General features: G+C 42.2%; 1 protein-coding gene across 2 annotated transcripts in view; it reads right to left on the bottom strand.

The window, feature by feature from the left end:
- Positions 1-327: 327 nt before the first annotated feature.
- Positions 328-24,049, bottom strand: part of LOC115172626 (apoptosis-resistant E3 ubiquitin protein ligase 1) — a 29,929-nt gene continuing 6,207 nt past the window's right edge. Inside the window, exons 3-22 of one of the 2 annotated variants that reach the window (XM_029730254.1) lie at positions 23,414-23,582; positions 16,471-16,691; positions 13,265-13,336; positions 8,919-9,145; positions 7,694-7,931; positions 6,875-7,044; positions 6,578-6,758; positions 6,078-6,331; positions 5,883-5,960; positions 5,626-5,767; positions 5,394-5,515; positions 5,194-5,269; positions 4,995-5,104; positions 4,691-4,870; positions 2,710-2,832; positions 2,384-2,513; positions 2,202-2,260; positions 1,973-2,062; positions 1,666-1,841; positions 328-1,457 (exon numbers count right to left, since the gene is read on the bottom strand). In XM_029730254.1, the coding sequence (XP_029586114.1) occupies positions 1,355-1,457; positions 1,666-1,841; positions 1,973-2,062; positions 2,202-2,260; positions 2,384-2,513; positions 2,710-2,832; positions 4,691-4,870; positions 4,995-5,104; positions 5,194-5,269; positions 5,394-5,515; positions 5,626-5,767; positions 5,883-5,960; positions 6,078-6,331; positions 6,578-6,758; positions 6,875-7,044; positions 7,694-7,931; positions 8,919-9,145; positions 13,265-13,336; positions 16,471-16,691; positions 23,414-23,582 (2,921 nt within the window). In that variant the 3' untranslated portion in view covers positions 328-1,354. The remainder of the gene's footprint in view (positions 1,458-1,665; positions 1,842-1,972; positions 2,063-2,201; positions 2,261-2,383; positions 2,514-2,709; positions 2,833-4,690; positions 4,871-4,994; positions 5,105-5,193; positions 5,270-5,393; positions 5,516-5,625; positions 5,768-5,882; positions 5,961-6,077; positions 6,332-6,577; positions 6,759-6,874; positions 7,045-7,693; positions 7,932-8,918; positions 9,146-13,264; positions 13,337-16,470; positions 16,692-23,413; positions 23,583-24,049) is intronic. The other variant, XM_029730253.1, reaches the window with a different exon arrangement.

Genomic DNA, 24,049 nt, shown 5'->3' with positions numbered 1-24,049 from the left:
GGTAGTAGTTAGAGAGGAGGCAGCTGAGATCACACAACCATGGGCAGGGACACACACACAGGGGATGCATAGATGAGATCCAGAGGTAAACCCAGACAAGGCGGTGAATGAAAACCAACAGTCAAGAGCACAAGACATGACAGCTATCAAGATAACCTGTGAAGAGATCGGAACTCAAGGTTAACATCCAATTGATATTCCCATGTCAAACTTCCACTGCAAAAACAACCAACAGTAATATTATAGTAATATCCCAATTGTTATACTTTTACTAGTCTAGGCTTCTTTTAACTACACACTTTTCCAGATTAAGTCAGAGGCAAAGGGCTTGAATAAGGCAGGTTTTAAAACAAAAACTGTTATGGCTCAAGACAAATAACATTGTCATCAACAAGTCATCAACGGTATGGGTGAAAACAACATAAATCAGTCCATAAGTTAAAACAGACACACTGACATGGGCTAGTAAATTGTTTGTTCTTTTGAAAACCCATGTATTTGTACACTGAAGTCAATTGTCGATGTGAAACGACGATAACTAAAAAAGAAATGAATCGTCTGTAATATATTAAACTCCCACCAATAAAAAAGTATGACCTCACAGATCTATCAAGTCCCTTTAGTCCCTTCTGTTTGAAAATATATCTGAACTGCTGCTATAACATGACAACCTTTTAACATGCATGTACACATATTGAAATGAAAGAGTGATATAATATATACTGTATATACACATTTGACATTTTAATCATTTAGCAGAGCGACTTAAAGTATGAGTACATACATTTTCATACTTTTCGCACTATATACACACACACATCCTTCCCTGATCAGGTAAGGCCAAAGTGCTATGGGGTGCGCAGCTTCTCCACACTTTGTGTAGGCTGCTTTTGCATTTAAATGTTCCTCAGCTTTTTTCCTAAATAAAATTCAAAAAACCAAAACAACACCAAGCTCACTAGGCTCTTTAACTAGCTCTATATTCTGTCTCAAACACGTCAAATTAAACAACTCTAACATCTAGAATAAAACTACCCAGCCTTTTCTAACACTAGGTCATTTTCTTCATTAGAAAAGCAAACATTGTACAGAATATACACATAGTGCAGACACCTGAAGATGTCCCAGAGCCTACTGGGACGTCCTGTGGACTTCCTTTAAAGCCCTCTACCACTGAAAGAGGATCATGGGTAGTCCGTGTGATTGAGGAGGGATGTCCATTGTCCAAAGCGGATGGAGAGGGTAACAGGCGTACCAGGAGCCTGGTTGGTGCTGGTGTCATTGGTACCCCACTGCTGTATGAGCAGGACCACAGTGTGACCAGTCTGGGGGTGAGCTCCAGGGATAGGGCCACTCAGAGCATGCCAAAGCCCTCACTGCCCTCACTGATGGCCAGCTTCAGCATCTTGTGCAGCTCCTCATAGGAATCATAGGTGGGGAGGCACAGTTGGTTAAAACTAGAGAGAGAAGAATTCACAGATAGTCAGTCATTTGACAGTTTTTTACGAGACAAGTAGTGTGTCTGTGCATTACTCAATTAAAGAACTGAAACTGACTGAATAGCACATGTATATGAATGTGTAAGAGTGCATGTGTATGTGTATACGGTACAGGTCTGAGTGTGTGTGTGTGTTTGTGAGGGTGCGTGCATGTCCGTCCACTCACCAGGTGTGTGCGGTGGGCAGGGTGCTGTGTGTGGGAGCAGCGATGATCTGGAATGAGGGGCAGAGGGTGTTGAAGCCCCCAGGGGGAAGCTGGGAGGAGCCGGTGGTGAACTGCAGCAGGCGAGCCAACTCCTCCTGGGTGAAGCTGGACACCACGGCCCAGAACCACTTCATCACCTAGCACAACACAACACAGTCAGCATGGTGTACAACACCAACACGTTTGACACATCTCAATCAATATAACGCTGGAGCAAAGCAGTATCGTTCACCATCTACTATGGCTCAGACCAGGTGGTGTCACACACCTTCTCTCTGAAGTGCCACGACCCTCCTACGACCACAGCATGGGCCTTGAAGTCCTGGACATTGATGTCCCCCGTACCGCACATCAACAGCTGAGGACAAACAGATGTTTAGACATTACAGGACCATATGACTGAGATTTAGAAAGTAGGACAAGGCATGTAAGCTTGGAAAGTTTGATAGGGGATGTAATTAGAGACAAAATCAGTTGTAAAGTTTTACTCAACATACCTCCAGCTCATTTTCATCAAATATGGCCAGGAGGTTCTCTGGAACAAGTTCATTCAAACCTGCAATTCACAAAACAGTTCATTGCCAAAAGCTTGGTTGCCTATCCCCATATGGACATTCCAGATGAGATACAGGGGTGAATGTGAAATGATTCCATAATATATCAGTGTTTGTATCCCTACCTTTGAGAAAATGCTCCACCTCATCTCGCACCTGACTGGCGAGCCTGTACTGGGCCAGCAGGTTCAGATAATGCATCTTGTTCTCATTGTTGACAGCAATCTGAGCTCCTCCAGATATCAGCTCCACCACCTGAAGAGAGACAGAGTAACAGAGCTTAGGACATGACTGACAACACACCCACACACAGACCCTGCACTGCCTTTCTAGGAGTACTAAGCAGTCTGCCAAGGAAATAATTATTCTGTTTTGTTAGTGCTTTCTTTTTTCTGTGAGATGACATGGTGGATAAGGGAAGTCATGTCAAACAGAAAGGTTCCTTCGTCACCTTCTCCAGCTGTCCTGACTTGTACTTCTCCTCAGCAAACACCAGGTCCATTTCACTGACATCATTGTTTAGGATGAAGCAGACTTTCGTTTTGTAGAACTCCTGATCATCCGTCTCAAAGTACTGCCGTGGAAAATTAAATACAAATACAGGAAATAGATTTAAAATAAACAAGTCATTCTATCTCGGTGACAACAAGGATGACTTATCCACTTAGAGCGGCAGGGTGAGATCTTAATATGTTCTAGAAACACCACAATATACAACTCATACGCTCTGAAATAAACAGATCGCCTTTCTAACAAGCCAAAGCATTGGGAGACAGGTGAACATTGGGAGAGAGGTAAACATTGGGAGAGTTGGGAGGGAGGTAAACATTGGGAGAGAGGTAAACATTGGGAGAGTTGGGAGAGAGGTAAACATTGGGAGTGAGGTAAACATTGGGAGAGTTGGAAGAGAGGTAAACATTGGGAGAGAGGTAAACATTGGGAGAGTTGGAAGAGAGGTAAACATTGGGAGAGAGGTAAACATTGGGAGAGTTGGGAGAGAGGTAAACATTGGGAGAGTTGGGAGAGAGGTAAACATTGGGAGAGAGGTAAACATTGGGAGAGTTGGAAGAGAGATAAACATTGGGAGAGAGGTAAACATTGGGAGAGTTGGGAGAGAGGTAAACATTGGGAGAGAGGTAAACATTGGGAGAGTTGGAAGAGAGGTAAACATTGGGAGAGAGGTAAACATTGGGAGAGGTAAACATTGGGAGAGAGGTAAACATTGGGAGAGAGGTAAACATTGGGAGAGTTGGGAGAGAGGTAAACATTGGGAGAGAGGTAATCATTGGGAGAGGTAAACATTGGGAGAGAGGTAAACATTGGGAGAGTTGGAAGAGAGGTAAACATTGGGAGAGAGTGAAACATTGGGAGAGTTGGGAGAGAGGTAAACATTGGGAGAGAGGTAAACATTGGGAGAGTTGGGAGAGAGGTAAACATTGGGAGAGAGGTAAACATTGGGAGAGTTGGGAGAGAGGTAAACATTGGGAGAGAGGTAAACATTGGGAGAGAGGTAAACATTGGGAGAGAGGTAAACATTGGGAGAGAGGTAAGCATTGGGAGAGAGGTAAGCATTGGGAGAGAGGTAAGCATTGGGAGAGAGGTAAACATTGGGAGAGTTGGGAGAGAGGTAAACATTGGGAGAAAGGTAAGCAGTGGGAGAGAGGTAAGCATTGGGAGAGAGGTAAGCATTGGGAGAGAGGTAAACATTGGGAGAGAGGTAAGCATTGGGAGAGAGGTAAACATTGGGAGAGAGGTAAACATTGGGAGAGAGATAAGCAGTGGGAGAGAGGTAAACATTGGGAGAGAGGTAAGCATTGGGAGAGAGGTAAACATTGGGAGGGAGGTAAGCATTGGGAGAGAGGTAAACATTGGGAGAAAGGTAAACATTGGGAGGGAGGTAAACATTGGGAGAGAGGTAAGCATTGGGAGAGAGGTAAACATTGGGAGGGAGGTAAACATTGGGAGAGAGGTAAACATTGGGAGGGAGGTAAACATTGGGAGGGAGGTAAACATTGGGAGGGAGGTAAGCATTGGGAGAGAGGTAAGCATTGGGAGAGAGGTAAGCATTGGGAGAGAGGTAAACATTGGGAGAGAGGTAAACATTGGGAGAGAGGTAAACATTGGGAGAGAGGTAAGCATTGGGAGGGAGGTAAGCATTGGGAGAGAGGTAAACATTGGGAGAGAGGTAAGCATTGGGAGGGAGGTAAGCATTGGGAGAGAGGTAAACATTGGGAGAGAGGTAAGCATTGGGAGAGAGGTAAGCATTGGGAGAGAGGTAAGCATTGGGAGAGAGGTAAACATTGGGAGAGAGGTAAGCATTGGGAGAGAGGTAAGCATTGGGAGAGAGGTAAACATTGGGAGAGAGGTAAACATTGGGAGAGAGGTCCATCTCTAGGTCCTCAGAGGATGTGGGACTGAGGCGGAGGACGTACCTTGTAGTTCATCCTGAGTCCGATGAGCTGGGCCAGGAAGGAGCGGGTGAAGCGAGCGCGGACCAGCTGCTTGTAGGCCCCACCCAAGGCTGACTCGTACAGGCACTTCCCCACCACGCGCCCCGCAAACTCATACATCTTCAGACGCAGGTGGACCGGCCGCTCAGCGTTGGGGTGGACCTGAGAAGATAGACGGACAGACACAGTACCTCACTATCCTATTGGCTAACCTCAGCACTAGCTCACTTAATGCAATGCCTTAGCCGTATTGTTTTAGTTGTGCTGGTGAGAAGGGAGGTCTTACCAGGCCCTGGTTGTCGTCACTGAAGCGAGTAAACAGCTGATTGGTGGTGTCAAACAGAGTCTTACAGACGAGCTCAAACCACTCCCTTCGCGGCCCTCCCCAGTCCAGAGCTAGGGGCCAACATAACACACATACTGCGTCATTCAACAGCCCTCCCCACACAACACCAGCTGACTGGCCTGTCATCTGCTGATTTTACCTTCCTCATCCTGGAACACCACCTCAAAGTTCTTACTCCAGTCTGACACGGAGAAGTTCCGGGTGGATTTCAGAGACTGGGGAGAGAGAGACATTTTAAAACACTGTCATTTTCACACTCAATATCACCTTATGAGTCTGCAGTAGCAGTTCTTAATCTCACTGCTACTCGGAGAATAGTTACACGGCGGGTTCACTCACAGAGTCCAGGATGCAGTGGCGTGTGATCTTCAGGCAGGTCTTGGTGCGAGGTCTCTTGGAGTGGATGTGTCTGAGCTCCCTTTGGAAGAAGCTCACCTTGTCCTGGAACGTCTCCGAGCCACCTGTCAACAGCACAAAAACCATCCAATCTCAACGCTTCTACAGAGGTCAAAAACAATCTATACCAGGTACACCCCCAGGGTTACTGAACTGGAAAAGGAGGGATACCAACCGATATTCTTGTGCAGGAAACGGATGAAGGTGGCAGCCATGATGTTTCTGTCTTTACAGCTCAGCTCCACTGGCGGCTGGATTCCATCATCCACCACAAGAGTCAAGTACTTGTGAACGGGGTCAGGGTCATAGTATGTGAACTGAAGGGGCAGAAAGACGAGGGTGAACACACAAGCTCATTAAACCTACTGCTAAAGGTCAGACAATATTATGTGGAAATCACACAGTGTTTCACAGCATGGCTGCTTGTCCTACCTTTGTCCCTGGGCAAACTCGAAATGTGAAAAGGCGCCATGGAATGATTTTCAGGTAAAACTCCTTCACTGACAGTTGCTGTGTAGCAGAAAAGTAAATGGTCCAGTCAATGACAGAAGTCTGCAACAAACCTAGTTGTAGAGCATGTGGTATGTCTAGTCAAAACCAAATCCTTTCTGTCCTCTCTTCACCCACCTTTGGCGATATGTAGCAGTAGACCTTTTTTGGTTTCTTGACCTTCTCCGGCTGGCCCTCTACAGGGGAGTCATGCTCGTCCTCCTCGTCCCCCATGGAGGGCCGTCTCTGAGGGGCCATCAGAGCCGAGGCTGGGAGCTGCCACGAGGAGTTACTGTAGTTACTGTAGTTCCCTGTGCCGTAGAGGTACGCCTCAAAGTAGATGCTGATCCCTGTGGTGGACACGTTCTTCTCCACACAGTTCTTCTCATTCTCTGTTTGGTGGAAGGGTAGCAATTGAAACAAAGGAGTGATATGAGAACTCTACAACCACAGCTTATCCTCCACCAAGACGAAAGTCTAGACTCTACATATATTTCACTTTCATCTCATTTTGAGTATGATAGGCTGAAAATACATGCAGCAACTTGATGAAATACCATTTGATCCACTATCCTATCACCCTCTCTTCCTTCACATGGGCCTGTGCAATCATACCCTAAAATAGGACCCTTACTCACCACTGAGAACAATGATGTCGAACTCCCCGTTGCTGAGGGGCAGGTCGGTATAGGAGATGCGTGCCCGGAAACAGCCCTTCTTCCTCAGGGTGATTTTCAGCAGTACCTGGCACAGCTGCTTGTTGGATGACACTGACTTACTGTAGTACTCCTCCAGGCTGTCATCATCCACCGTGCCCAGCTGAGAGGAGGAAGACACAAAATGGATTCCCATTGTCCAATTTCACAGTCTAAAATCAGGAAACAAATTCATTTATTCTGTTGTATGAGTGTTGTGTCGTGATATTGGGTTCTTACCGAGTGGACGTGGACGCTGTAGTTGACTTCGTCTATCAGTGAGGTGGAGTTACTGGTGGGGTTGCCATACTCGTCCCGAGGCTCGATCTGCAGGGTATGCTGCTGGCCATATACTAAGACCAGGGTGGAGAAGTGGTAAGCTATCTTCGTTTTGGACGGGTCCACTGTCCCTGAAATGGACACAGAGCATGTGGGGAAGAGATGAGCATTCAGGGGATGTTTCAAATGAAAGATTGTAGTGTTTACCAGTACAATACACACAATGGCCCTGAGACAACAGAGAAAAACAGCTTTCATTTACACAAAGTTTCAAGTTGCTTCCATGTGAAGGGACCGTTTTCAACACTTATCAAACCTAACTGAGCAAAGCTGTAGAGCATAATAAAAATATTTCCAAACATTGTAATAAACAATCAGATTAAAATAAAATGTTCAGGAAAATATTGATATTGCCTTAAATAAATGTTATGATCATCATCACCTCGTGCTATATTTAGTAAACAAAGCCGAACTACAAAACATATTGTGATGATGAACACTATTAACATACTTACTATCATGTTATGAGGACAGGCAATGGAAAGAACATTGGAAGAAATGTTAGCATTATAATTCAGTGGTATCAATATTTCTGGTCTGGGTGGTCATTAATAATTCTTACTACGCAATGTCAAAGTTCTGTGCAAAAACACAATTATCAATATCAATTACTTAAACGTCCTCATCTCATCCATGCTTCGCATTTATATTACAAATATAGCACAGTCCAGTCCTGAGATGGGTTAGTCACACAGTCCAAAAGGTCATGACCTTCTTTACCTGGCTTGAATATCTTGTAGTAAGGGCTGTAGGCCACGTTGAGTCCTCCCAGTTTGACAGCCACCTCATAGCGTCCGGCCTTGCGGACAGTGAAGGCCACTTTGACCACATTGGACTCTGGCTCCTGCAGAACCTCCTGGGTGATGGGGATGTCTAGGGCCAGCTCTATGTGGGTGATGTTGACCCTTAACCCCACGGGTCGGTGGGCAGGGAAGGGCTGGCCGTTCTTGTAGAAGAGCTGGGGTAGAGAGTCAGAGCAAACCATGAGAAACCATGGCAGGATGTCTAGCACCACAACTTGTGCCAACAGTCTATTCTCACCTTGATATTGAATTGTATATTGTATTGTTGGGAAAAAGCTAGCAAGTAAGCATTTCACTGTACTGTTTAACACCTGCTGTGTTCCGTGCACGTGACAAATAAACTTGAAACTTCATTGTGTGCTTTATGGCCCCAATAGAAACCCAACCGACAAGACAAATAACAGAATCACTGACTAAAATCCGCAGAAACAAAAAAGTGTATCCCTCCTCTACATTCTCTTTAAAGGCCCATTGCAGTAAAACGTGATTTTCCTGTGTTTTTTTTTCTCTACACTATGAGGTTGGAATAATACTGTGAAATTGTGAAAATTATGATAATGCCTTTTTAGTGTAAGACCTGCTTAAAAGGAACACCTAAAGTTGTTTTGGTAGGATGGAGTTTTTGCCAATTAGTTAATAGAGAGTTCCAACCCCCCCTTGGGGTTTCACAAAGAAGAAAACATATCGCATGACTGAAACTTAAAGGAAAACTCCACCCCAAAACGATATTTTGGTATTTGTTTCATTAGTCCATTGTTGACATTGTCCCAAAATGTGAGGGAGAACTTTAACCCTTCTCCAAACCTTTCTGCCAATATCAGCTTGTTTTCAGTTTTCCCCTCCCCACTCAAACCACTCAGACAGTCCTAGCAACATTATTGCTTGAGAAATTGCTCTTTGCTAAGAAGCATTTTTTGTTTATTTTTGACCATTTTATTTGAAAACAATCACAGTAAGGTACTTAATTGTTACCCAGAAATGATTTGATATCAAGATAAAAACATCTGCATTGGACCTATTTGAGGTGGGTGGTTGTGCTCTAATCGTAGTTTCATACAGAAACTGAACTCTTAAAATCCAGAAACGACTGTGAAGTAGCCTAGATATGTGATTTCAAGCAGATAGGTAGGAAAGGATCTTACCTGAACACGGAAGCTCATTGTCTGGCCCACTTCCTCTGGGTCCTTCCAATCCCAGGACACCTTGCAGGAGCGCGGGTCCAGGTAGTTCCCTCGTACATAGTCGTAGATGCTGCGGTCGCCCCTTCTCCCAGGATCCTCATTCTGCAGGAAGCTAACCACCCGCGCAGCAAGCTCACATAGGAACTTGATGGTAAAGACAAACGCTATGATGGAAACAGTAATTCCACCTGCCAGGGGGAGACATTCAGTCAGAGAACTTGTTTGAACACACTGAATGGGATTAAATGCACAGCATACTGAGGATGGCTCAGAGTTCTTCACGGGTCCAACAGACCAAAATATTTGGGGATCTGACCCGGGACCCGAGCGGGTCCAGGTCCTAAATTCAGACTTTTGTCTCGGATCTGTGACGAGTCTGATATAATTGGCACGGGTCTCGGGTATGTGCAATTCAAACTGATTTACCGATTGGCCCTGATTGGACCTGTCCTCTGTTAATTTACTGTTTGTGTGATGAGAAATGCGCGAGCTTGTTATCTGTGTCAGCCAATTGCAACTCAATAAAACGTATAGTTATGTTCGACTGAAAATGATTCCAGCTGCTCACCTCACCTGCTGGAGAGAGACAGTAGAATGAGCCTTGGCCTAGGCTACTGTGGATTGTGAAGATGAAGTTATTTTTCATTGAAGTAAAACGAAAGTTAGAGGAGAAAGAGTACAGTAAAAAGAAGCCGACAAGGGTAATGTCCTCGGGGACAAGTTTTAATATTATAGTGGACAAAGATGAGAAGAACGTTGGTGTGGCCAAATGGACAGTGTGCAACTTACTATTCAGGTTTGATGCAATTGTCTACCTTCCATTCATTTATTTCCATATTTATTATTGATTGTTTAGTCTTTATTATTATTGTAAATACTTTGTATTATTATTTGTATTATTATTGTATGCATGTATTATTATTGTATGCATATTATTGTAAATACTTTGTATTATTATTTGTATTATTATTGTATGCATAGCCTATGCAAAAAGTTTTTTTTTTCTTTTCATTTTGTTGAGACATTTTCGTTGGCTAAATTAAGTTTGTCACCTTAATTTTGTGATCAGTATTTAGTTTAAGATTAAAACTAGGCCCGTTGTAAAATAAATAGCATTAGCCTATTACTGTAATTTGTTGAGTAGGCCTACGTTAGGCAATCACCTTTGTTGGTAATACCTGCAATATAGAGTGCATTTGGAAAGTATTCAGACACCTTGACTTTTTCCACAATTTGTTACGTTACAGCCTTATTCTAAAATTCATTAAATAATTTCCCCCCCCTCATCAATCTACACGCAATACCCCATAATGACAAAGCAAAAACTGTTTTTTTGACATTTTTGCAAATTTGTTAAAAATAGAAAACTGAAATATCACATTTACATAAGTATTCAGACCCTTTACTCAGTACTTTGTTGAAGCACCTTTGGCAGCGATTACAGCATCGAGTCTTCTTGGGTAGGACGCTACAAGCTTGGCACACCTGTATTTGGGGAGTTTCTTCCATTCCTCTCTGCAGATCATCTCAAGCTCTGTCAGGTTGGATGGGGAGCGTTGCTGCAAAGCTATTTACAGGTCTCTCCAGAGATGTTCAATCGTGTTCAAGTCCGGGCTCTGGCTGGGGCATTCAAGGACATTCAGAGACTTGTCCCAAAGCCATTCCTGCGTTGTCTTGGCTGTGTCCTTAGGGTCATTTTCCTGTTGGAATCTTCGAACGGTCTGAGGTCCTGAGCACTCTGGAGCAGGTTTTCATCAAGGATCTCTCCATATTTTGTTCCGTTCATCTTTGCCTCGATCCTGACTAGTCTCCCAGTCCATGCCGCAGAAAAAAATCCCCACAGCATGATGCTGCCACCACCATGCTTCACTGTGGGGCATGGTGCCAGATTTCCTCCAGATGTGACGCTTGGCATTCAGGCTAACGAGTTCAATCTTGGTTTCATCAGACCAGAGAATCTTGTTTCTCATGGTCTGAGAGTCTTTTGGTGCCTTTTGGCAAACTCCAAGAGGGCTGTTATGTGCTTTTTACTGAGGAGTGGCTTCCGTCTTGCCACTCTACAATAAAGGCCTGGTTGGTGGAGTACTGCAGAGATGGTTGTCCTTCTGGAAGGTTCTCCCATCTCCTCAGAGAAACTCTAGAGCTCTGTCAGAGTGACCATCGGGTTCTTGGTCACCTCCCTGACCAAGGCCCTTCTCCCCCGATTGCTCAGTTTGGCCGGGCGGCCAGCTCTAGGAAGAGTCTTGATGGTTCCAAACTTCTTACATTTAAGAATGATGGAGGTCACTGTGTTCTTGGGGACCTTCAATGCTGCAGAAATGTTTTGGTACCCTTCCCCAGATCTGTGCCTCAACACAATCCTGTCTTGGAGCTCTTTGGACAATTCCTTCGACCTCATAGCTTGATTTTTGCTCTGACATGAACTGTCAACTGTGGGACCTTATATAGACAAGTGTGTGCCTTACAAAATCATGTCCAATCAATTGAATTTACCACAGCTGGACTCCAATCAAGTTGGAGAATTATCTCAAGGATGATCATTGGAAACAGGATGCACCTAAGCTCAATTTTAGAGTCTCATAGCAAAGGGTCTGAATACTTATGTAAATCAGGTATTTCGGTTTTTATATTTAATACATTTGCAAAATTGTCTAAAAACCTGTTTTCGCTTTGTCACTATGGGGTATTGTGTGTAGATTGCTGAGGATTTTTTTGTATTTAATCCATTTTAGAATAAGTCTGTAATGTAACAAAATGTGGAAAAGGTCAAGGGGTCTGGATACTTTCCGAAGGTACTGTAAGCCTGTTCAATACTTTTTGGAACGCTTCATTCTGTTGAGCCATTTTCGGTGGCCAAATTAAGTTCCAGCTGTAATGTTGTGTTTGCCGCAATATAACAGAATTACCGGTATTCCCGGTAGGTCTACTATGCTACTCGCACACAAACCATGAAAAGGAAAAACCAAAGAGGGCAAAATGCAAAACTTTAATGCAGCAATATAATAACCTGTTCGTATTTTCACTATAAACAATGACTCGACTTACTTTTGATATTACCCTAATAAAGTTAAGCACCTTTTTGGACGGTTTGATGTGGTATGACTATTATTAGGCTTAGCTACTGCAGGCCTTTGACGGCAGTGTGCACCAGCACTCCAAGTGACTCCGACAGTTGAACTTGAGGTGAGGAAGAATGTTTTAGGCCTACCAGAGGTACTCCTTTAATCTAACAATCACAGGAGGTTGGTGACACCTTAATTGAGTAGGACTGGCTCGTGGTAATTGCTGGAGACTAGAAAGTTTTGAACTTTGAAACAACAGATTTCATTTTTTTGTAATTGGTTATTGGCCGTTTGGACAAACGGTGGATAATTTGGCCAATATCAGTTGTTTACTAATGGCGCTGGCAGCGCCGAGTGGAGGTTTCTTTCTCTCTCTTTCTACGCTCGGATCTGAACGGGTCTCTCGGCTCCGAACCAGCACGGATTTGTTTACCATGGTCTTTTCGGAACGGGTCTGACTGTCCTCGGGTCCCTTCGGAACGGGTCTCCGTTTTTGGAAAATAAATGTATGCATATCGGGTTGGGTGGGAAAGCCATGGATCTATCCAACTTTTTGGACCCGTGAAGATCTAATGGCTCATGCTGATCTTATTGGTGGAGAGACCATTTGCAATTCAATTGTGGAAAAATTACTTCAAAGAATGCTTTAAAGGGATTGTTCACTTTCATCCAAAAGTATCTAACATTGATTGTGAAGCTCAAACAGTCACTTATAGATGCTTTGAACAAAGTGAATATCGAACCCATGACTTAATTGGGATTTGTGCCACAAATGCCAAAAGTTTAGCATGTGGAAACAGTGCCAGGGAAACTAACCCAGAGCATGGATTGGCATCATACCTTCTCCATAGACTACTTACAGGGTAAGGAAACCCATTTTGTAATTTGGGTGAACTATCCCTTTAAGGTCTATTTCCTTGAATGTGCTGTGGAGAAGCAGTAATTGTATGGGTAAGCCTGGAAGTCTTGGGACGCACAAACAGTATCTGTAGTTCAAATATAAACATTCATATATACATATATATATATATATGAATGTTTTTATTATTATTTATTATTTATTATTTTTTATTAATATATTTTTTTAAATGTAACCTTTATTTTACTAGGCAAGTTTCAACTGTACTAGTATTTCCAACAAATACCTCCTGATAATTCTAATGACAGGTTAGTTTACGCCCCAGGCCTTGCTGACAGGCGCCCATCCCCTACTTCAAACAGCTACTGTCAGTAGAACTCACTCACCAATCACGTAAAACATGAGGTCCCTTATCAGAAAGCACAGTGCCACAGTACAGCCAAATATAAAAGCTCCCGCTGAAAGAGAAACAAAGAGAGACATCATACTTTACTTGACTTTCACAGCACAGAAAATGCTTTTGACAGACATTTCATCATAAGCTGATGTGCCCTACGCCCAGGGCACTAAAGTGCGACAATTTTGGTCGCATAAGCTCTTACATATTTTGCTGTGTGACCTGACATTTTATTTTGGGAGCACCAGTGCGACCAGGACAAAAATGACCATGATAATGACTGTTGTAATGATAGGGTTTCACTGTGCAGTTGTTTCTGAGTCCCTTAGAGACAAAAGTGAGCACAGATTTGTTCAATCCAAAGCCTACATGTAAAGAATATTAAAGAATGTATCAGTGACTTGTATTTCTTGCAACTTTCTGAAGACGTAACGGCATGGGAATGCCTGTGTCTACCACTTTGTGTAGCCAGTTTTCGATGCCGAAACAGTCATTTCTAAAGGCTTTACCATAAAACTTTCCATATTAAATGGAAGCAGGCTAACCTGGCAGAATGATATAATGATGATTTGTATCAATCGGATGCTATTTATTTTTAGCAAACTCTCCTATTGAGCATGCAGTACAGAAACACCACCAGCCAAACACCAGTCTCTTGAGTTCAATTGAAATTAAAGGGCAACTATGTTTTTCTTTTCTTCCCTAGACCTCAAAAGTGGTCTCCTGATATGGTTAAAATGGTTGTGCAATTAAAAATGACATATTCTCTACAGATCACTTAATTGGAGTGCCAGAATGAACTCTTTAACAATTCAGTGTTTGCAACACCAGGGTTGTGGGTTCGATTCCCACCGGGGACCAGTACGGGAAAACATTTATGAAATGTATGCATTCACTACTGTAAGTCGCTCTGGATAAGAGCGTCTGCTAAATGACTAAATGTAAAGTATGAAGCTACAAGCCTATACAGATGCTTGCGGCATAATAAAACCCAATCAAAAAGTTTTACTTCAGACTTAGAACATCCAATTGTAATTTTTTTCTTCTTTTTTTAAAGTGTGATTTTGAGAGTGTAAATCTGAAAAAAGAACTGGGGGAAATCCGAAACCTGGAAAAACAAAACAGAGAAAATGTTTTTGTTGTGGCTTTTGGTGTTATTAGGGTGAATACATGTATTGGCTGGTAGATTTTTTTATCTACCTGCCACAGTGGCTGGTGGACCAAAAAGTTTGTTTTTAGGCCCTGTTCATAAACCATGTCGCGGATCATTCCAAAACCACTCACAAGCATTTGTTTACACCTTGATCAGTAATGTTACCTCATTAGCTAGCTAGCTAACAACCTGGTTACTTTATCAGTATATCTAAACATTTGGAGGCAAAGAAAGAAGCGAAAAGGGATAGCTTCTTTATAAGATCAATGATCATAGCAATGAATGAATGACTGATCACTTGCATGTCATCACTCACAAACTTGACGATCTTAAAGAGACAGCTTAGAATTTTCGATGTAATGCGCTTCAATAGATAGTGCTTTTGCACGATGCAGAAACCTAATATTACACAAATGACTGTAATTTCAATGACATGCTTTTTTTATCAACATTTTAGGTTTTTATAATAAACAAATGTCTTTACCGGGTTAAATATTTGTTTTTAGAGCACAACATGTAGCAAGTAGCAAGAATTCATATACACCCAATATGCTAGATCTCAATCAATTCAAAAATATATATATCTTCTGGTGCTCCTAGATTTTAAGTTAAGTGATTTTTTAAATTTATTTAGAGCACTGCCTACACCCTTCATTCTCACAGGCATACTCACAGACCAACTTGGAGGATTGACCTTTTTATTTCACTTTTGCTTTCTGATATACCTGTAGATAAACCTTTAAAACTAGAACACATACCCATGTTGGACTCTGCATCCAGGACATTAATCCGAATGTCTAATTGGTCCATGTTGGCCTGCACTAGCCAGCACAGCAGTGTGTGGACAATCTGTGTATTCACCGATGCGTCCCACCACAAAGGCAAATCAAGCTTTTCCAGAAATAGGACTTAGGCTATTCTTGGCATCAGAGAAGATACCTATCATAGGTAGCATAGCTATTTGCTCATTGGGAGTGTATAAGCCAATGAGAATCGGTGTGTACAACAGTATGTAAATTAGGATAGGGTAAGAAATTGTACATGAGAATTGTAATGTAACAACATAGGCCTAGGCTACCTTCTTTCACATTATGTGGTTGCATTAACTGTCTTAATATGGCCCTGTAGTAACAGTCAACTTCTCCTTTACAACACCTAGTTTCGTTCATCTGTGTGGCTATTGCTTGATTAAAAAGTTCAATGCTAGGTCCTTGCAATTAGGGCTGTCATAATTACCATATAACCATGTAACCGATGGTTAGGATGAAGACCGCCATGAAAATAAAATAACTGTCATAACGAACAGCTGACTGAAGTATCATCACCATACTTAGGTGCCGATACGATATTTATTGTGATTCTCACGATTCTATATGTGTTGCGATTCGATACAGTGAATTGAAATGCGAATCGATGTTCCAGACATATTGCTCACCACATGTCTGCTGCAGAGGGACAAGAGAGAGCCATGAGAAAACTAGTTTTGATCAGTCATGGAAATAAAAGTGCTGAAAACAAATTTGCTGCATATTTAAAAAGATAAGAGAACAAGCTATGAAGGAAAAATACTGGAGTGTTGGTGCAGGTACAGCCAGCTGCCACTAACATTATACTGCGATATTGTGTCTTGACGACAATACGATATAACGTGAAAAATAATATCCCCATCACTATTAACAACGTTCATGAAACGTTGTTGCTCCTTGCTGAAAGAAGCAACAAACAAGTCTTCAACGCAGCAGCAACACACACAGAAATATAATGAATATAACAGGCTTGGAACTAACTTTGGCAATTTCACTGGAGAAGTTATGGGTACCTGATGCAATAATTTCCATGGTAATCTAGACTGTTGATTCAAATGATGTTAACTGATGTGTAGCACATATTGAAGGGTACAATTCCTGCTTTTACTTCCTGCTTTGCTCCTATGGATACACTCACAAAGGCCGCCAGTCACAGCCCTACTTGCACCGCATCAGTTTCTTCTACAGCCAGTGACTGAAATCACTCTTAATCCATGGCAGACGCATTGCACTCACCGATAGACCACTTCTCATTCAGGCGCCTTTCAGCAAGGCTGTGCACGAGTTGGATCTCGTAGTCCTGGTCGCGGCTCCCCCTAGAGGCCTGGAGAACCTTGACGCCCGTGGACAGCTTGATGTAGTCTTCGTAGTAGTATCCCCACGCAGCAAGAGAGAGCTGCAACCGGCTGTCAAACTGGGCTAGATCATCCAGAGTCATACAACCCAAGGTCTTCAGTCTTCAGTTGGACCACAGTGCAATATGATCAAACACAGAGAAAAAACAGTCAATTGTATTCATTCACCTCTAGCATGGCCACAGTCTCAAACAGGATAATACACAGAACAAGAAGAACCTGACTTTAAAGCTTGGTTGTAGTCTGTTATTGCTTTAAATATTGTGTACTTTATCATGCATGCAAAGCAAATATTGGTCTATCACCCTGTTCTGCACTGTACCACAGTAACCTTAACATGATCTACTAGGTTACATTTACATTAAGCCTTTAAGGGGCAATCTGCAGTTCTAACAATAACAAAGTGACATTCACCCACTGATTTGGTAAATAATAATTTATTACATTTGTAAAGCGCTTTTCATTATCCAGGAATAATCTCAAAGTGCATAAAATAACAATTTAAATAGAAAAACAATTTAAAAAACTAAATAAACATTGAACAAAAATATAAATGCAACATGCAACAATTTCAACAATTTTACTGAGTTACAGTTCATATAAGGAAATCAGTCAATTTAAATACATTTATTAGCCCCTAATCTAAGGATTTCACATGACTGGGCAGGGGCGCAGCCATGGGTGGGCCTGGGAGGGCATAGCAGGAAGAAAGTGGGCCCTAGCACCGACCCTTGTGGGACACCACAGGTTATGGTGGACTCCACTGATCTTGCCTCACCAAGGGTGACGTACTGCTTGTGGTTAGAGATGTAGGAGGTAAACCATAGAGAATGGCACCAAAGGGGATGGCTGCAGTTTTACGGGCTCCTGACCAATTGTGCTATTTTGTGCAGTTTTTTTCTTTTTTGTACATAATTATTCCGCCATCGTTTATTATGACAGAAAAGAGCGTCTGGACATCAGAACAGCGATTACTCACCTCAAACTGGACTAGGATTTTTTCATTAATGACTCGGACACAAAAGATATACTGCTCCTCCTGGACCAGGCCCAAATCCCTGTCATTCGTATGAAGAGGAGACGCCGTTACAAAGGTCGAAGAGCCAGATGCCTGGCGAGACTGTGCTGGCGAGTGGATAATCCGCCAGTGTAATCACTGGAGAATAAATTGGATGAGCTCCGTAAGATCAGGAGGGGTGGTGTGTGTCTCTTTGATAACAACAGCTGGTACGCAATCTCGAAATATTAAGGAAGTCTCATGGTTTTGCTCGCCTGAATTAGAGTGTCTCATAAAAAGCTGTATAAATAGACCCCACTATTTACCAAGAGAGATTTCATCTATATTCTTCATAGCTGTCTATTTACCACCACAAACCGATGCTGGCACTAAGACAGCATTCAGCGAGCTGTATAAGGCCATAAGCAAACAAGAAAAATGCTTATCCAGAGGCTGCGCTCCTAGTGGCCGGGAACTTTAATGCAGGAAACCTAAAATCCATGTCACATGTGCAACTCACCCTCCATTAGGCAAATCTGACAATAACTATATCCTCCTGATTCCTGCTTACAAGCAAAAACTCAAACAGGAAGTAGCAGTGACGTGGTCAATACGGAAGTGGTCTGATGAAGCGGATGCTAAGCTACAGGACTGTTTCTGGAATACGTTCCGGGATTCATCCAATGGCATTGAAGAGTATACCACATCAGTCACTGGCTTCATTAATAAGTGTATCGACGACATTGTCGACACAGTGACAGTACCGGTATCCTTTGTATTACCGTAATTTCCGGACTATTGAGCGCACCATATAAGCTGAATTTAAAAATATATATATATTTTGAACATAAATAAGTCGCACATGTCTAAAAGCCGCAGGTGCCTACCGGTACATTGAAACAAATGAACTTTACACAGGCTTTAACGAAACACGTGTTGTAACAAAAATAAATAGGCTTTAAACGAAACACGGCTTGTAACAAAAATAAATAGGCTTTAACGAAACACGGCTTGTAACAAAAAATTAAAAATTAGCAGTAAACAGTAGCCTACCAAGAAAGTCATTGGTCACTATCTTCCTCCTCCTGTGCACTGAAACCACTGAAGTCATCGCCTTTCAAAAAAAATTGAAAGCGGGAAAAATCCATATATTAGCCGCGTCATTGTTTAAGCCGCGAGGTTCAAAGCGTGGGAAAAAAGTTGCGGCTTATAGTCTGGAAATTACGGTAGCCTCATTATTTCTATTTTATTGTGTTACAATTTTTCCTTTAGTTCAGCAAACTTTTTAAAACTCTGCACTGTTGGTTAACCTCTACGGGATCGGTGTCCCCCCATGGGACGGTTGAGCTAATGTGCACTAATGTGGTTAGCATGATGTTGTAAGTAACAAGAACATTTCCCAGGACATAGACATGTCTTATATGGGGAGAAAGCTTAAATGTTTGTTAATCTAACTGCACTGTCCAATTTACAGTAGCTATTACAGTGAAAAAATACCATGCTATTGTTTCAGGAGAGTGCACAACAACAACAAAAACATGTATCACGGCAACTGGTTTGATACATTCACCTCTGAAGATAAATATTGTACTTACATTCAGCAATCTTGCTCTGATTTGTCATCCTGAGGGTCCCAAAGTTAAAATGTAGCATAGTTTGGTAAAATAAAATCTATTTTTATATTCAAATGTAGGAACTGGGTTCGACAGTTTGAACCCCTGCTATGTCTGCCCCCTTGCTTCAGGTCCTGAGCTACAGGCAGTTAGATTTGGGTATATAATTTTAGGTGATTTTTTTTTTAAAGGGTTCGATCCTTAATTAAGGGCTTGTAAATAAGCTTTTCCCTGTTGTATTCAGCGAATTGATTAGAGTTTAGGGCAGTCCCACAGATGGCAGTGTGCTCTCTGAGGCGCTGCAGTAGAATGTGTGATCTACTGTGTCGAAAGCAGCACTAAGGTCCAAAAGAAGGAGGAGTCAGAGTGGGGTTAGAGTTGGAGGATACAATGTTCTCTCGGATGGTGTTGATTTTAGCCTTGAAGAACTCAGAAAATCTGTTACATTGTTCAGTAGTTGCTGTGGGAGGGCCAGAGTCTGTAGAGACGACGACTGATGGTGGAAAACAAAGTCCTACGATTTCCTCGGTCGTTGTCAGAGTAGAAGGTGGAGTGGGTTGCTTTTAATGCCTTTAAATAACAAGCCTGGTAGTCTTTATAGACCAGTAGATGGACAATTAGGCCAGCACTTCTCCACAGACGCTCTCGCTTGTGGCCATGGGTCTTCATGCTAAGCAGCTCCTCTGTGAACCATGGGGAGGACCGTTGGAAGGATATTTGGAAGGATACTTTTTCAAGGGCAAGGCTGTTTAAGGTGTTCCTTAGAGTGCTGTTATACAGGTCAACCATCTATCTCAACAGGGATATCAGACTCATGACAGTCAGCTTGTAGGGCAGGGCAAACAGACTCCTGGAAGACGGACGTGTCAAGGGACTTGTTGTTTTTGAATTTAATAGTGCGCTTATGGCAGAGCTGAAGCACAGGAGTACTCACAGACATTGTAATGGCCCTATGGCCAGATACACCTATCTCATGCACATCCAGGTCTGATGATGTCTAAATACTGTTAATTGCTGAAGGATGGGGCTGGAGAAATGTAGCTACTCTCAAATTCATAGACAGAGCTATGGATGAAAGGACTGACCATCCATGAGACTATAGTTTTAACCATGTTTTGAGGCTATACAGTGTTTGTTTACAATTACTATGTTTGAAAACAAAGGAGTAAAACAAGTTTATATTTTGGGTTCTGATGGGGTAAGAAAATTGCCCATTAGGGATTTATTTACAGTGGCAAGAAAAAGTATGTGAACCCTTTAGAATTACCTGGATTTCTGCATAAATTGGTCATCAAATTTGATCTGATCTTCATCTAAGTCACAACAATAGACAAACATAGTGTGCTTAAACTAATAACACACAAATTATTGTATTTTTCTTGTCTATATTCAAATCAAAGTTAGTCACATGCGCCGAATACAACAGGTGTAGACCTTACAGTGAAATGCTTACTTAATACATCACTTAAACATTCACAGTGTAGGTTGGAAAAAGTATGTGAACTCCTAGGCTAATGACTTCTCCAAAAGCTAATTGGAGTCAAAGGTCAGTTAACCTTGAGTCCAATCAATGAGACGAGATTGGAGATGTTGGTTAGAGCTGCCCTGCCCTATAAAAAAACACTCACAGAATGTGAGTTTGCTATTCACAAGAAGCATTACCTAATGTGAACCATGCCTCGAACAAAATAGATCTCAGAAGACCTAAGATTAGGAATTGTTGTCTTGCATGAAGCTGGAAAGCATTACAAAAGTATCTCTAAAAGCCTTGATGTTCATCAGTCCACGATAAGACAAATTGTCTATAAATGGAGAAAGTCCAGCACTGTTGCTACTAGTGTCTGTCCTGCAAAGATGACTGCAAGAGCACAGCGCAATGCTCAATGAGGTTAAGAAGAATCCTAGAGTGTCAGCTAAAGAAATCTCTGGAACATGCTAACATCTCTGTTGACGCGTATACGACATGTAAAACACTAAACAAGAATGGTGTTCATGGGAGGACACCACGGAAGAAGCCACTGCTGTCCAAAAAAACATTGATTTATTTTACCTTTATTTAACTAGGCAAGTCAGTTAAGAACAAATTCTTATTTTCAATGACGGCCTAGGAACAGTGGGTTAACTGCCTTGTTCAGGGGCAGAACGACAGATTTTTACCATGTCAACTCGGGGATTCGATCTTGCAACCTTTCGGTTACTAGTCCAACGCTCTAACCACTAGGCTACCTGCCGCCCCATTCTTCACGTCTGAAGTTTGCAAAAGTGCACCTGGATGTTCCACAGCGCTACTGGCAAAATATTCTGTAGACAGATGAAACTACAGTTGAGTTGTTTGGAAGGAACACACAATACTATGTGTGGAGAAAAAAATGGCACAGCACACCAACATCAAAACCTCATCCCAACTGTAAAATATGGTGGAGGAAGCATCATGGTTTGGGGCTGCTTTGCTGCCTCAGGGCCTGGACAGCTTGCTATCGTCGATGGAAAAATGAATTCTCAAGTTTATCAAGACATTTTGCAGGAGAATGTTAGGCTATCTGTCCGCCAATTGAAGCTCAACAGAAGTTGGGTGATGCAACAGGACAACGACCCAAAACGCAGAAGTAAATCAACAACAGAATGACTTCAACAGAAGAAAACACGCCTTCTGGAGTGGCCCAGTAAGAGTCCTGACCTTAACCTGATTTAAAATGCTGTGGCATGATCTCGAGAGTGGTTCACACCAGACATCCTAAGAATATTGCTGAACTGAAACAGTTTTGTAAAGAGGAATGGTCCAAAATTCCTCCTGACCACTGTGCAGGTCTAATCCGCAACTACAGAAAACTTTTGGTTGTGGTTGTTGCTGCCAAAGGAGGGTCAACCAGTTATTAAATCACATACTTTTCCCACCCTGCACTGTGAATGTTTACACAGTGTGTTCAATGAAGTCATGAAAACGTAGAATTGTTTGTGTATGATTAGTTTCAGCAGACTGTGTTTGTCTATTGTTATGACCTAGATGAAGATCAGATCACATTTTATGACCAATTTATGCAGAAATCCAGTTATTTCCAAAGGGTTCACATATTTTTTCTTGTCACTGTATATTCTTCAATAATCAAATGAGCATATATCATGAATTGAAATGTCCAAAAATGTATGTAGCTCTCGCAGATTGCCCCTTTAAGGTTTATATAAACATTAAAGTAAAATACTGTGGTATGTATTGAGTCATGATGAAATGGCTTCCTCCACTGACAGATGTATATGGGTAATCTACTCAAGGAACAAAAGCTTCCCATAGTCGACAGCTGCTGTAGCCACAAGAAACAAAGTATGGTAACCACTATAACCCAGCTGCTCATGTTCACAATTACTTTAGGTAGGGAGTAGACAGAAAAATAGGTCTGCTACTCCATCCACTGAGAGCTACCCCCATATCCGCAGCATTGCATAACAGCACCTTAAAGCGGCATTCAGCAGTTGAAACAATAACAAAGCGGACTCCCCACCCCGTTTCGGTAAAAAGCAGAAGGATGGGGCTGGAGAAATGTAACCAGTCTCAAATTCATAGACAGAGCTATGGACGCAATGACTGACCATCCATGAGATCACAATTTTTAATCATGTTGAGGCTTTATAGTGTTTGTTTACACTTACTAATTTACAAACATTGGAGTAAAACAAGCTTATATTATGGGTTCTGATGGGGTACCACTGTTGAATCTAGCTCATGAGGCAATTAAAAGTTATATTTTCAAGAATAAATGGGTACATATAATACATTTATAAGTCAAAAAATGGCTGTAGCAACTGTGGATTGCCTCTTTAAGTGACCCTCTGAAACAGGGTTAGGGTTAGGGTTAGGGTTAGCCAAGCCATGAATGGGGATGCTGCCCCCAAGTGGACAAAAAAGCACATATCTTCTAAGGCTGTTATTCTATTTCTCAGAGAAAGAGAGAAAGTGAAAGAGTGTTTACAGTGTTTCATAAAATGACTGAATTCAGTAAGATGTTAGTGCACAAACTGTAAGTCGCTCTGGATAAGAGCATCTGCTAAATGACTCAAATGGAAAAAAAGTAGTGCAGAATCGTTTAGTAATGTTAATTGTGTTAATGTGATGCGTTTGAATCTGCCCATGACAGGTGAGAGGTAGGTAGTACTATGCTGGTAATAATGAGTTGTATGCTTGTGTAGTGGCACTGACGACATGGTGGTGGTATGCTTACGTATGATAGTAGTGCTCAAGGCTCTGAGAGCAGAGCCACTCCTGGAAGGCAAAGTCTCGCAGCAGCTGGATGTGAGCCTCTGCGATGTCTCTCCAGCGCCGCTTTTCTCTCACCACGTACTCCAGACGTGTCAGAATACTCAGGCTCAGCTCCTCCAGAGTCTGCACATCTACACACACAGGCACAGACAGACAGACAAATCAGCCAGAGCAGAGAAGGATATAGTCTATAGCCTGCCTTATCATAAATAAATTAACCTCAACATCACCAGATTGAGACCAAGATAAGAATATACTCCTACCTGCAAACAGGCAGGCCCTAAATCACTGAAACCACAACATCGTGAGCTTTGAGAAATTACACTAACCTAAAACCAAGACCTCTACCTCTTCAACAGCAGAGGATGAGCTCAATAATTTCCCCCATTGGCTGAACATTCAAGAAAATATCCTTTGAACTGTGTAGGCTTTTGTACAAACTCCAATGGATGAGTAAATTCAAAGATAATCAATTTCCCTTGTTGTAAAAGAACTGGGATGCTGTGAATCAACTACAGAGTAAATCAATGAAGATGTTACTGTGTTTGGTTGCAATCACATTAGCTTCTGGCTCCTTTACATCAGCAATAGTTCAGAG

This window comes from Salmo trutta, chromosome 33, assembly GCF_901001165.1.
Source record: "Salmo trutta chromosome 33, fSalTru1.1, whole genome shotgun sequence".
Lineage (NCBI taxonomy): Eukaryota > Metazoa > Chordata > Actinopteri > Salmoniformes > Salmonidae > Salmo > Salmo trutta.
This window is presented reverse-complemented; position numbering and strand designations above follow the sequence as displayed.